The 13,554-nt window shown below is 48.2% G+C and overlaps 2 protein-coding genes across 6 annotated transcripts in view; both read left to right on the top strand.

Moving 5' to 3' along the window:
* LOC129520785 (protein argonaute-1) overlaps positions 1 to 1,611 on the top strand; it is a 32,079-nt gene extending 30,468 nt beyond the window's left edge. For all 5 annotated transcript variants that reach the window (XM_055341988.1, XM_055341990.1, XM_055341989.1 and 2 more), the window contains 2 exons: positions 236 to 435; positions 675 to 1,611. In XM_055341988.1, the coding sequence (XP_055197963.1) occupies positions 236 to 435; positions 675 to 783 (309 nt within the window). In that variant the 3' untranslated portion in view covers positions 784 to 1,611. The remainder of the gene's footprint in view (positions 1 to 235; positions 436 to 674) is intronic.
* A 9,927-nt stretch (positions 1,612 to 11,538) lies between these two features.
* AGO3 (argonaute RISC catalytic component 3) overlaps positions 11,539 to 13,554 on the top strand; it is a 117,075-nt gene continuing 115,059 nt past the window's right edge. The window contains exon 1 of the mRNA XM_055341622.1: positions 11,539 to 11,791. Within this exon, the coding sequence (XP_055197597.1) occupies positions 11,773 to 11,791 (19 nt within the window). The 5' untranslated portion in view covers positions 11,539 to 11,772. The remainder of the gene's footprint in view (positions 11,792 to 13,554) is intronic.

Raw genomic sequence — 13,554 nt, 5'->3', positions numbered from 1 at the left:
CACACACACACAGAGGCAGAGATACAGGCAGAGAGAGAAGCAGGCTCCATGCAGGGAGTCCTATGTGGAACTCCATCCCAGGACTCCAGGATCACGCCCTGGGCGGAAGGCAGGTGCTGAACTGCTGAGCCACCCAGGGATCCCCCCAACCACACTCTTAATAGTGATCCTATTCCTTAGCATTGGCCATCCCTTCTGCCCAACCTGGGGCCCCCTCACCTTCCTATCTTCCCAGGGCACCAGCCGACCGTCACATTACTATGTCCTTTGGGATGACAACCGTTTCACAGCGGATGAGCTCCAGATCTTGACGTACCAGCTGTGCCACACTTACGTACGATGCACACGCTCCGTCTCTATCCCAGCACCTGCCTACTATGCCCGCCTGGTGGCTTTCCGGGCACGATACCACCTAGTGGACAAGGAACATGACAGGTGAGGCCTAGGATCAAGGTGGCTTTTCTTTTGCATCAGCCTCTGGTACTAGATCCTCTCAACTTTCCTTGGGCAGAAGGAAATGAATATTATATAATATGGTATCTTTGGGCTCATATGCCCAAATCTGGGTTGGGGCTTTCTCTTAACTTGGTATAGGAATTGGTACTCTGAATGGGGGAATGGATTAGCAGCAGCTCAGTGCACCAGGAAGGACTTCTTTCATTTTTGCTTTTCAGTGGAGAGGGGAGCCACATATCGGGGCAGAGCAATGGGCGGGACCCCCAGGCCCTGGCCAAAGCCGTGCAGGTTCACCAGGATACTCTGCGCACCATGTACTTCGCTTGAAGGCAGAACGCTGTTACCTCACTGGATAGAAGAAAGCTTTCCAAGCCCCAAGAGCTGTGCCGCCCAAATCCAGAGGAAGCAAGGAGGAGGAGGGAGGGTAGGGAGGCGTTCAGAAGGCCTTGTTTTCTTCTACAAAGGGGGCAAAAGGGTGGGGAACAGGGCCAGTAAGCCAGACCACCAGCCAGAAATCTTTGATGTCCACCTCATGACCCCCACCCCTCCACCCATCTTGTCACATCTGGCCCTGACCCCACTGGACCAAGAGGGGCAGCACTGGTGCCCACCATACACACAGGTGTCTCATGTGACTCACAGTGCTAAAGACTTATGCCTGACAGCTTGGTAAGGTCGGCTCTGCAGCCCCGTGGACAAAAGCTGGTAGGTTTGGGTTTGATACTTTAGATGGGAGAGTGAGGGGCTTGAGAAAGTGGGTGGGAGGAGGGAAGGATTTTTTAGGAGCCTTAATCAGAAAAGGTCTAGATTTGTTTAAGAGGAAAAACGAAACCAGACCCAGATCAATATTTTAGAATACTAGATGTTTTAATGGGTTGAAAATCCAGTTTGTAGGAAGATTTTTAATGCTAATGATTTTGGTTGCTCCTCCCCCAGCTGCCACCCCTTTTTCCCTTATTCCTTTCTCTCTACTTTGTCTACCCCATCTTACACCTCCTCCCTGACAGACATCCAGCCCCTAGTAAGACTTAAGGCACTATGGCACTTAGCTCTGAAGTGACACGACCCTGTCTTCCTTCCGCCTACTGGTGGGTAACCAGTGCCTTCCCTGTAACGGTAATGCTGCAGAACTGCAACCTTTTGTACCTTTCTTTGGGGGGATGGGGTGGGGGTGGGAGAGGAGGTAGGTGGGGAAGAAATACCCCTAACCCAACAAGCCTCCAGCCAGAGGGCCAGCTACTTTGCATTCAAAGGAATTAACTTCCATATTCATTTAGCTTTTAAAAAGATCACAACCTCAAGATGGTTAAAGTCCATTGACATTTGCACTTTCAGACATGACAAGTCTAGGAGCTGCTGAGATGACTGGCCCTTGGCCTTTCCACTTGACGCCTCCTTTTCTCCCTGTCCCCCCACCCCCCCTCGAGCCTTCCCACCTGCCTGGGTCTGGAGTTACTTACATCGCATTTCTCATTCTTGGCTTCTTTTTTCCCCTGATGGTCAAGTCGATTATGTTTCAATATTTCTTAACTGGGGTGTCTTATAACAAATGATCTTTAGGTCTAAAATAAGAAAAAAAAAAGAGCAAAAACTAAATGTTATTTTTATACCATAACTTGAGTCTGTTGCCAAAATCTGGAAATCCCTCCCATGCCCAATAAGTTTACATCCCAGAAACATTGAGCCATCAGAAGGAACTATGTACCTGACTTATTCTTTGGCCTGGCTAGGTAGGGAGAGTGGTTATCTCCCAAGGTGGGGCTCAGGCTCCACCCTTCCCCTGTGCAGATAATATCGTTTTCTTGCTGTAGGCGCCCTCCTCTGCACTGCCCTGTACTCTTCCTGCAAGTGCATCTTCCCTTTCTCTAGACTGTCCTCTGACACTTTGGCTCATCCCAGATTCCAGTGTGTCCTGTGGACAGGCTGGGGGATTTTGCTGCTCCCTATTGCTTCTGTTTACACAAATGAATTTTTCCCAGTTTCCCACTAGGGCATGTGAGTGGGTGGCATGGGCCTTTTGTTTTGTTTTGTTTTGTTTTTGTCTCCCTGGATAAAGATGGGATTTGGCTGTCTTGCAGAACTGGAAAAGTAGGGGGTTTCTAGCTTGGTGCCTGCTGGCCTTGAGGCAAGGCCCCCTCTTTCCTTAACTGTTCATTTTTTTCCTGTCCCACTGCTTGGGATGAGGAGTTGCAGCTTCAGTGTGGAAGTTCCTCTTTGTGAGGAGCCTGGGCTTGGGTTTGCCCCAATCTGGTGATGAAGCCATGACACTTTAGACCTAGCTCAGGCTTGGGCCAGTCTGAATCCTGGCCTATGTGCTTAGAGCTACCATTTCCCCTCTCCAGCAGCCCTTGTACAGACCCAGATTTGCTATGCAAAACAGTCTATCCCAGGTTCTGTTCTGGTTGGCTACTTTGTTCAGCAACTTCACAAAACGTAGCACAAACATTGATTATGGAGAAGGCATCAGGACTGTTGAGTAACTCCTCTACTTCTTTCCTACTGGCTACGGCATGGGATGCCCCATGGGCACAGCCCAGCTGAAGAACAGAATGGAGGGCTCTGGGAGGAGGCAGCTCACTGGAGAGCCTACATTCCTTACACAAGTGCCTAAAGAGAGTGATGCCAACACTCCATCTGCCCTGTCCATCGCCTTCATATACTGTCTACTTCGTGTTCAGTCACCCTTTGGGGAGGGGAGCTCTCTTGGGACAATGGGCTCTGCATGTTCTCTTCTTTGGGTGCATTTAGGGGCTGGGATCAGGGCATTGTTCCTGGAGGGTCCAGTCATTCACCAGCATTTGCAAATATCCATAGGGAGCTGGTGGTAACCACCTACTCTCAGCAACAAGTTTATGTTCTCCTTTTTCTCTCTTTGCCTCACTCTCTCCATTTGGATTTTGAGCTGGGGCTTAAAAAGCATTTTTTAGCCCTTAGGCATTGCACATGCCATTCATGAAATAAAAAAGCAAGAGAAGCAGTTTGGGCAATGGCAAAAAAATGACTTCTTGCTCTGATTTCTTTTTTTTAAATCTTTGAGACTTGAAAAATATCCTTGACCTTGAGGATTATTCTTGTTTGAAAGATGGTGCATGCAGTTTGAGAAGTGGTGTTAGCAACAAGCTTTGGATTTCTTGGATTTGGTTAAGTGGTGCTTCTTACTTGTGCTCTGAGAAAGTGTTGGGGGGACCCCAGCCTCATCCTCTTGGACAGGTCTCTTGCTCCCTTCATTCTACTCTCTTGCCTCTCTTTTCTACTTATCTCTTTCCCTGGTGTCCTTTTCCTTTTTTCAATTCACTAAGCTTGTTTGCTGGCCTGCCTGCCTACGTGATGATGAATTCTCTGCATGGCTATGATAATCCCACTGTTAGCTAGCAAGGTCAGGCTTAATACTCCTTGGCTGCAGAAGACCAAGAATCTGTTCTCCAAGCCTGGTGATGTTCTCTCTGGGCTTGACTGCCATCAATGTTATACAAAGGCAGATCAGCAAGCCTGCCTACCTGGCATGAAATCAGGAGGGCTTCTGACAACTTCCACACCTGTCCATTCCTTGGGGTTGGTTTCTCTCATTGCTTTTTCTAGATCTGGTTCCATGTCTCTACTGGGGCCTCCCTTTTCTGAGGATGTCCTAGGGTTGAGCTACTTGGTTTCCGGTGTTGGGGGGTTAGGGGATGGACATGGGGAAGAAGAGAGTGATCGGAAGAAAATGGGAGAGAATTTGGATAAAAGACGGGAAAGAGCACTGTTTATTGATCATTTTTCCAGTCTAGTCTGACCCATTGGGGGTTGAGGTGCTATTGCTGAACCTTGGGATAAGCCTGGGGCTATTGTTGATGGGAACTTAGGTTTAGAATAATGATGAGGAAGGTACCTAAAAGCATGAAATCTCCCTAAAAACCTCCTGGTTCCCACCTACTAGATAGCCCCATTAAGGCCTCCTCATTGGCTAAGCAACAATGTTCTTGGATGGGTTTTGTTTTTGTTTTTGTTTCTGGTTTTTTGGGGACCAGAATTCAGTAAATGAGGCTAGCACTCAGGATGGGCAGCCAAGGGGACAATTTGACTTCTTTGCTGGCCCATGGGGTATCTATCTGCAAGGCTGGTGGACAGTGTTTTAGACCTGGCATCATGTGTAACAAAGAAGAATGGAAGTTCCTTCCCCTTCAGGGTGGAAAGTCATCTCAAACTAGCCAAAATGCAGTTTTGGAAACTACATTGGGGGAAGTTATTTTTTATATTTACTGGGCCTCGGCCAATCCAGGATGGTAGCTGGGATGCCTTCCTTTTAAAGTCTGATCATGGCAGGGATATGCAGGGCACTCTTTCCTATTTAGCCTTCTAAGCAGATTGGGGAGAAGGGATTCTCTGGTTTTCTCTTTCCCCCCTTTTATTAGGACTTGCCTTCTCCCTAGGCAGGGAGAGAGGCTAGGTTGGTGCTCTCCCCTTACTCTATTCCTACTGACTTAGAACCTCTGGCTGCTGTTTGGGAGCCTAAGAATGGGAGTGGAGGGAATGGGCTCAAAATAAAACAGAATAAGGTGGGGAAGGCAGATTTCCTTCTTTAAAAAGGAAAATAGGAAACCCTCCAAGGATTGTGCAAATAAAGACAATGTGTCAAATGCACTGAGTCCCCTGGTGTAGTAGCAATAAGGAAAAATGAAATGACTTTCCTGTGCACACAGTCCAACCCGATTGGTGTGTGATGTTGCACTTAGCAGCCATCTGGTGGGCATGTGTGACTACTCTGGGTTTCACTTTAGTTTCTAAACTTTTTATCCCTCTCAAGTCCAGCATGGATGGGGAAATGTCCCTGGAGCCCCACAGCTGTGTACTTGTTTGCATTTGTTTCCTTTTGAGACTTGTGTTTGTGTCCTGCTTTGAGCTGTACCTTGTCCAGTCCATTGTAAAATTTTCCCAACAGCTGTAATGTACAGTTCCTTCTAAAGCAAGCAACAGCAGCACAATTCTGTGTTTTATAAAGACAACAGTGGCTTCTATTTCTAAAGTGCGGTCTCTCTCTCTCTTTTTCCCCAGCCCCATTAGCAAAGCAAACTGTTGGGATTAATTATATCTCTGATAGATTTTTAGGTTAGACTAATAGATTGTTATAAGAGCAGAACCATCACTTATATAGGAAAGTGGATAAAAAAAAATACCAGAATGTTGAAACTACAGATTATATGTAATCCTTCACAAGCCCTCCATTTATTCTTCATTCAACAAACCATGCAAAGCATTGTGTCCAGCAGTATTGTTGGGGGAGGAGGCAAGCACAGATCAAAAATGAGGAAAACCGTGTCTCTCTCCTTAAGGAACTTAAAGTTTCGTGGGGGAGAGGAGTGGCCAAATGATTCCCTGGCCAAATGGTGAGAGACTGATACGAGGCTATTGAGCTGTAGCAGTGAAATAGGAAAGGGAAGATTTTTGAGAGATGCTCAGAAGATAGAATTGATAGTACTCAATAGAAGATGGAAGGGAAAGAGAGGAGCAGAGGCTAATAGCGCTCAGGTTTCTGCTTGAGCAATGGGTATGTTGGGACATTTTTCTAACCAACACTGGGGGAGAAGGAAGAATATAGAAGAAAGATGGTGAATTTTGTGAAGACTGCCTTGTATAAGACTGAGTTTAGAGGTTCCCATGAGGCAACAAGTTTAAGGTTTCCAGTAAACACACATTTTAGTTCTCAGGGAATACTACAGAACTGCAGTTGTAGATAACGGGATTCATACTCCTCCTATAGATGGTAGGTAAAGCCATAGGAATGAACAAGATGGCTTAGAAAAAGAGTAGATCAAGAAAAACATAGTGTCCAACTCCAGGAAACACAATTTAAAGGATGAGAGGAAGCTGAGCCTAAGAAGACTGTTAAATCACTACTAGATACCTTGTTTAGTTTTTACTTAATGAGGTAGGAGAAAAGTTAGAATGCAATAGGATCCAAGAAGGGCATAATTAACAACATGAACTGCTGCACTGAGGAGGAGGTATTTTTTTCTACTCAGTTTACTATCCTCCACTCCGTCTTCTTTGGCATCTTACAACTATGTGGTCATTCTCCAGTATTTCTTGAAAATGAGCATTGAAAAAAACCTAATTTAAATAAGGCTAAGACCAGGATTTCCGAATTGTTCACCACAACCACCACCTCCACCTCCACCTCCTCCTGTCCTCAGGAGATACCTGTAAAAGAATAAAATAAACAAACCTAATTTTGTTCCTAACCAGTGTCCTAGATGGTGTTCCAGTGCACTTGATAGCACTTAGCAGCTTGCTTTATTTATTTTCATGATGTGTTTTCCCAGAGCCTGTGAACTTCTAGGAGCCAAAACTACATTGTTCATTTTTTGTCACCTCAGGGCTGTAGCATATATCAAGGGATCAATATTTGTGAATAGAATTGAAATGATCTAGAAATTTGTGGTTCATGAACACAGAGAGGGAGTCAAGAAGTGATACTGAGTGCACAGGATGAACCTGACTCTTCAGGTAAGTAGAAACTTAACCAGATTACCATCATCTTTTCCTAATCTCACCCCAGCTTGGAGGTTTTATGGTTTTATGTACCTTAAGCTGATGGTACAGTTGTCAAGCATGTAAATTCTGGCATTCCTCCCTGGTATTGCTAGAGCACTGTTATTTCTGTGTACTGGGGGAAGATGGCTCAGAGATGGATTCTGGCACAGGACCTAGTGAGAAATTTTCAGTAGCAGCTAGTGTGTACATAAATGGCCCTAGCATTCCTCTGGAGGCCAAGTGTTGTGACTTTTCAAATTGCAAAGCTAACCTGTGTCTACCACCTGTCAGATGCCCTTGGAAGCAAGCCAGCCTTACCCAGCTCCTTTTCAGCAGCCAGGGTTAGTGAGATTGATCGAACTTGAGCAGATTGGGACATGGAGATTTTTCCCAATTGAAATAAAACTCGAAATAAATCTATGACCCTTAATGAAGCAGAAATAAAGTATTTAGTAGAGTTAAGTGGGAGGGTAATCATTATGACACATTTTTGCCATAAATTTTAGTTTTAGAAATGATTGAGATTCTAAAGGTTTCAGATTCTGACTGTTGGTTGCTGCTCAAGAGAAAAAGATAGTGGGCTTCCACTATCCTGATTTGTCTGGTCCTGGAGCTCAAGATTTTGAGTAAAGGCTTGTCTGAATACCCCCGGACATTCCCTCTTTAGTATTGGTTGAGCAGCCTTTCCTTTGCTGTGTCAGTTGGCAACATAAACTGTAGCACATTCTTGTCTGGGAAGTGCCTTGGAGCAGAGTGAGGCAGGGTATTTGTTGGGTATCTTTTGGCGTAGCAAACCCCAGAATCTCATGGCAGTTAGGGTTTGGTGGTTAAATGAAAGGGTTATAGTGCAAAGAGAAGACTTTCAAGTTCTGATCCCAGGCCTTCCCTAGACTGCTGTCTGCACTGCTTGAATGGAAGGTAGCATTGAATTGTAGCAAACAGCTGTCCCTAATTGTTCCTAGCTTTCAAGCCAATTTATTCCTCTGGCTACAGGTTGAGGAAACCTGGCAAGCTTAGAAGTTGCAGAGCATGACAGAAGTACTCTTAACTTTAAACTGGAAAAGTGGACTTTCTGGGGCTGAGGCACGTTTAAAAGTTCTCCACGTTAGTACCACAACTGCCTTCCTTCCTCAGGATACCATATCAAGGATTTTGGACCACTGTGGCTTACCCTTCAGGAATACACTGCCATCTGTTCCAGATGCAGGAGCTTCGGGACTATCCTCTTGGCAAAGTCCTTTTTGGACAAAGAAGTCTTAGGGACCTTTGTAGGGAGCCCTCCATTCCTTTTCCCCACCTTCTGAAGGCAGGGAACTTTCATCTTAGAAGAGACATTGGGAGTTCCCAGCCATGTTTTTGGAAAAGGCCTATGGCTTCTTAATGGAAGTGATCTGAAAGGGGGGAGGGTCTTGGATCCTTTGAAGTACTTGAGCAGGTGTTTTGTACAGTATCTGTTATTTAATTGCATCTTCACAGCATTTGTGTGAAGTAGTTTGTTAGCTTTAATTGCACATAACAAACCCCCAATTAAATTGGCTTAAATAAGAAACCAGTAACATGATAAATAAATCTTGATTTAATATGGCTCCAAGGTTGGTTAATAATTCAGTGGCTCAATGATAATACCAACAAACCAGGTTCTCACAGTGACTTTCCTCTGATCCTCTGTGTTGGTTTATGCTAGTTACCCTCAGGGTCGCAAGGTGTTTATTGTAATTCCAGGAAGGAAATGCTGACAGAATAATGTCTAGCAGAAAAAGGACTAATTTTTCCTTACATTTCATGTTAAAGTAAGGAAATCCTTGGAAGCCCCAGCAGATCTGGCCTCCTATCCTGCACTAGAAATGGGTCATCTTCCTACTCTTGTCATTGGCAAAGCAAATGAGATCATCCATCATGAGAGGTTTAGATTAACTAGGAGTTACCTTTGAGCAGTTATCCTGCTTCATCAATCTGTGGTTTAGAAAGACAAGTCTGGTCTGCTAGGCAAGAAAGGAGGATAAGGGTTCCTGGGTAGGTATGCAGCAATGTCTTTCCTACTTGGGTACTTTGGCTTTTAGAGATGAGTACAAGGTTCAGAGAGTGACTTTTTTTGGAATCACATACAGCAGCAGAGGGCCTTCAGTCTCAGCTTTGTCCCTAAGGCCAATGTGTTTTATATCGTGTTCTGCTGCAGTACAGAATAACTCTCTCTCTCTGCTATGTAAAAGCCGATGGTCTGGGAGAAGAGATTTGACTCCAGTCAAATTGACTACTTCAACCCACGTTTAAGAGAGGATTCTATCCAGCTGCTCTCATCATCAGTCGTGATGTTTACCTAGCACAGGAAGCCTAGGAATGCAACTTCAGAGGGCACTGATTTCCTTGTCCCTCAGAGGTCTGTACTATTTTATAGTTCTCCCTTCGGAAAGCAACCAGTGTTACAAGGGATGAGGACAGAGTTTTTAGCCTGCTTCCGAGCCCTGTTCTTGAAGCCCAGTCATCCATCCATCCATCCATCCCACAGCCAGGCACTGGCACTGTTCTAGACCCTGGGGCTATGGCAGTTAACAAGGTACACAAAGACCCTGCTCTATGGCCTTGAAAGCCAACTTATTTGGGAATGAGGTTGGCCATAAATAGGGTGGTCCAGGGAGAGCCTCATGCAATTTGCTTTTGGCAGAATCATAGACGTTTCGCCTTCCCACTTCTTGATATTGCAATTAATGTACCTTTTCACCTGGGCTCCTTCTATGATGAGGTGGTGGTGTCCCTGAATAGCAGAAGTAGATGGGAAGGCCTCATTGACATTATACTGAATTAGGAGATCCAAGTCCTCCTCCATCAAGGTCAACAAGACAGTGACCTTCCTCAGCGGTTCATCACCATGTTTATGTTCTGGGAGATAACAAGCGTGCAGTCACTTAGGGAATCAGTTCCAGAACGGGAGGTTGAGGGTGTGATAGACCCTTGCACAAGCGTTGGTATTTACCCTGTTGGATGCTGCTACTGTTTTGGATTCTGGATAGTCAGGCATTGAAAGTAACTTTTAGGATACAGTGTTTCATCTGGTAACAATTTGATACTTTAAACTCCATGTATTCTGTAAAAACGGTTAAGAGTAGGAAGAAGGCGGAATTGAAGTCAAGACAGAAGAGGGTTTGAATCCCATCCATTTAGGAAACGTTTACTGTAAAGTAGGTGCATCTAATAAGTGCTTTAAAATGTTAACGATAGCAAACTTTCTCTTCACTAACTTTTAGTTAGGTTTTGCTCTGGTTTGTGTACGTTCCCTAATCTCACAGCAGTTGTGTAAGGTACGTTATTCTCTCCATTTCTCAGATAAGAAAACAAACCCAGAGGCTCAAGCAACTGACCCAAAGTCCCACCGTGACTGGGGGGGGGGGGGGCTGAAGATACTTCTCCTTTTTTCTCTTTGTCCCAAGCTTTAAAAAAACAAAAAGCACTTTGATTTTTAAAGGTCTAAATGACATTACTGATGTTTAGGGACACAGGCAAAAATCACGAATCTCTAATGTGAATAGCATCACCTTTCATTAAGGCAACATATTACGGACCTACTGTTCCCTAGTGAGTGTGCTGGCCGCGGTAAGCTAGGGCTTAGAAGCCGGTGCGGGGTGCGGGGTGGGGGGCACACAAACTAAAGTAAAACTACAGGTTGGGAGGATTCTTAGGGAAATGCTGTAATAGCAGAACGCCCCCCTCCCCCCATTAGTGATCAAGAAAAGACCTCTCTAAATAAGGCTGCGGTATAAGAAGGTTCTGGGGCACGGAAGGGAAGAAGGGAAGCTGAGGGGGGAGGGAAAGGAGAGGCTCAGTTCCTGGCCCAGGGAACCGAGCCGAGGGGCGCCACGTGGGAAAGGAAGAGGCTTGCGCACAGCGGGGACTGCGAGCGGACGGCGTAGCTGCAGCCTAGTGGGTCTTGCTTGGAAGGAAGGGGCGGCGCGCGCGGCGCGCTTTGGCCCCGCAAGAGTCGATCTCGGCGTGCCGGGACGCTATTAAAGCGTGTCAAACGAGGACATTATCCGATGTGGTGTTTGTGTAAAGTCTTGTTCCTTAATACTCCTTTCTCGTGCTAAGTTGTACGGCCCTCCCCACCGCCAGGGTCGTCAGGGCGTCCCCCGCCCCCGGACTTGGGAGTGATCCTAGTGGTCGCTTGACCGCTTTCGGAGGGGGCGGGGTGCTCGGGCGGGGCGGGGGGTGCGCTGTGCCTCAGCCCGCGGCAGGCCCGGGCCCGGCGCTCCCGAGCGGCCGCGCCGCAGGTAGGCTCCCGCCCAGGTAAGCGCCGCCGCCTCGGAAAGGCTCCGCCCGGCGCGGGGTGGTGCCGAGTGCGGCTCCCCCAGTTCGTCTCCGGCCGGCACGCCACGCCCAGGCCCGGCCCTGCTCCCGCCCCGCCCGGCCCCGCCCCCTGCCCCGCCCAGGCCCCGCCCCCGCCCCTCCCCGCGGCCCGCAGCGACGTCGCGGCCGCACGGCTCGGGGCGGAGGGCGCGGCGGGGGCGGCGGAAGTGACGGCAGCGGGCTTCCGGGGGCGGCCCCCGGCGAGGTCGGCGGCGGCGCCGCAGTCGTGGAGGGGCCGCGGGAGCGGACGCGGCGGCGGGCGGCGCGCCTACCCACGGGGCTGTCCGGGCCGCCTCCCGCTTCGCCCTCCGCCCGCCGGGTCGCGCGCTGCCTCCCCGCGGCGGCCGTCCCCGAGGAGCGCCCATCGCCGCCCGCCGGGGGGCCGGCGCCCGCGTCGCCCCTGCGCTGCCTCCGCGCCTCCAGCGGCGGGCGCCCTTCTCGGCCGAAGCACCCCCCCCAGCTCCATGAATGGAAATCGGCTCCGCAGGTGAGCGAGCCGCGGCTGCCGGGCGGGCGGGGCGGGAGGAGCCCCGGAGCCCCGGAGCCCCGCAGCGCGCGGTCGTCCCCCTCCCCGCCCCCTCCGCCCCCGCGCAGCCCCGCCGCGGGTCCCGGGCCCGGAGGACGCGAAGCTGCGCGGAGGGCGGGACGGCGGGGGGCGCCGCTGGCAGCGTCAGGCTTCGGGGTCCTCCCCCGAGCAGGCGGGCTTCGGCGTCGCCTTCGCTGCTCGGGCGGCCGGCGTGCGGGGTGCGCGTCCCGCGGAGCCGCCGGGCAGCGGGAGCCCGGGGCGGGCCCGGCCGAGGGCGAGGTCACGGCCCGGCCGCAGCTCCTTCCGGCCGCCGCCTCCGGCCCCCGGGCCCGCATCCCGCTCCCGCGGCGACGTGGATCCGCGAGCTGCTGCTCGGACTCCCTCCGCCTTCCCTGGTCCCCGGAGAAGACTCTCCTATTCCGGGAGATCTGGAAATTAAAACAACCTGCTCTCTCTCCTCTTGGGGAAACGGCAGTTTTTGAGAAAATCTGCAACATGGGCAGTACTTGCCTTGGGGGAAAATAAATAAACAAACAAGCACTTTTTTTACGATTCTTAAGTAACTAGGAGACACAAAGTAGGTGTTACATAATGATCTGCTTCCCAAAAAATCATACTTATAACGTGGTAGATTTGGAAGTGCGCTTCATCCAGACGGTAGCACATTTTTGAGTTGATTTTCGGAATATTGAGGTGGGGACGGGCTGTCTCGTTGCTGATGGAGATCACAAGTTCCTGAATTTCACGTGTCGTTTTGCTAGTCTGGGAGGTATTTGAATATAAGAAAAAGTTAAGTGATAAAGGAGATCGGTGACCTAATCATAATGAGGGGTTTCGTTGATTAGGTTAAGAGGTGTGTCAGTAGATGCAAACAGCGCTCAATTTGTAGCAGCGGGCGGGGGGGGGGGGGACGATGGGGCGAGGAGATTATTGCAAGGTTTTTTTTTTATTGCAAGGTTTACATGAAATTTTTTCTAATCAGTTTCTTCTGTTTCTCTTTTGCATTCTTTTTTCTGTCATCATCATGTTTTCTTTAAAAGGGATACTTTATAGATTGTGAAGTTTTACTTTTTTTTTCTTAAAGTTAAGTGTTTTTTGTTTTTTTTTTTTTTTAAGATTTTATTTATTTATTCATGAGACTCAGAGAGAGGCAGAGACACAGGCAGAGGAAGACGCAGGCTCCACGCAGGGAGCCCGATGGGGGACTCGATCCTGGGTCAAAGGCAGGTCCTAAACTGTTGAGCCACCCAGGGATCCCCGAGCTTGTGAAGTTTTAGATTTTCATTTGTTTATCATTGATTTGTATATTTCTGAAACTGTGCCCTGCCTTTGTCTTTTAATTGTGTACCATACTCTTGAGTGAATAGGATGATCTAGGGCTATAGGTGACTTTTACGTAAGTGTCCTGTTATCAGGCCTGGAAAACAAAACATGAAAATTAAATGCTTTATTAATCACCCTAAGACTTTTAAAGATAGTTCAAAAAAAATTTTTTTAAGTGTTTTTCACCTTTGGGTTTTTTGTATGAAACTATGGCCCAATGTATGGACAACATCCTCAAAAATATTTCTGAAGTCCAGTCGCCTGGCCAACTGGTCCAACTAGCCAAGTGTGATTCAGTAAACACTCCTGTGAGTTCTTGAGCTATAGATAAATTTTACATCTTCTTTTTGCATGTGCCATTGCTGAAATATATACACATTTAACTATCTTCACATCTGGGG

This window comes from Nyctereutes procyonoides, unplaced genomic scaffold, assembly GCF_905146905.1.
Source record: "Nyctereutes procyonoides isolate TBG_1078 unplaced genomic scaffold, NYPRO_anot_genome, whole genome shotgun sequence".
NCBI classification, from domain to species: Eukaryota; Metazoa; Chordata; class Mammalia; order Carnivora; family Canidae; genus Nyctereutes; species Nyctereutes procyonoides.
Note: the sequence above shows the minus strand (reverse complement) of the source record. Positions and strands in the feature narration are given on the sequence as shown.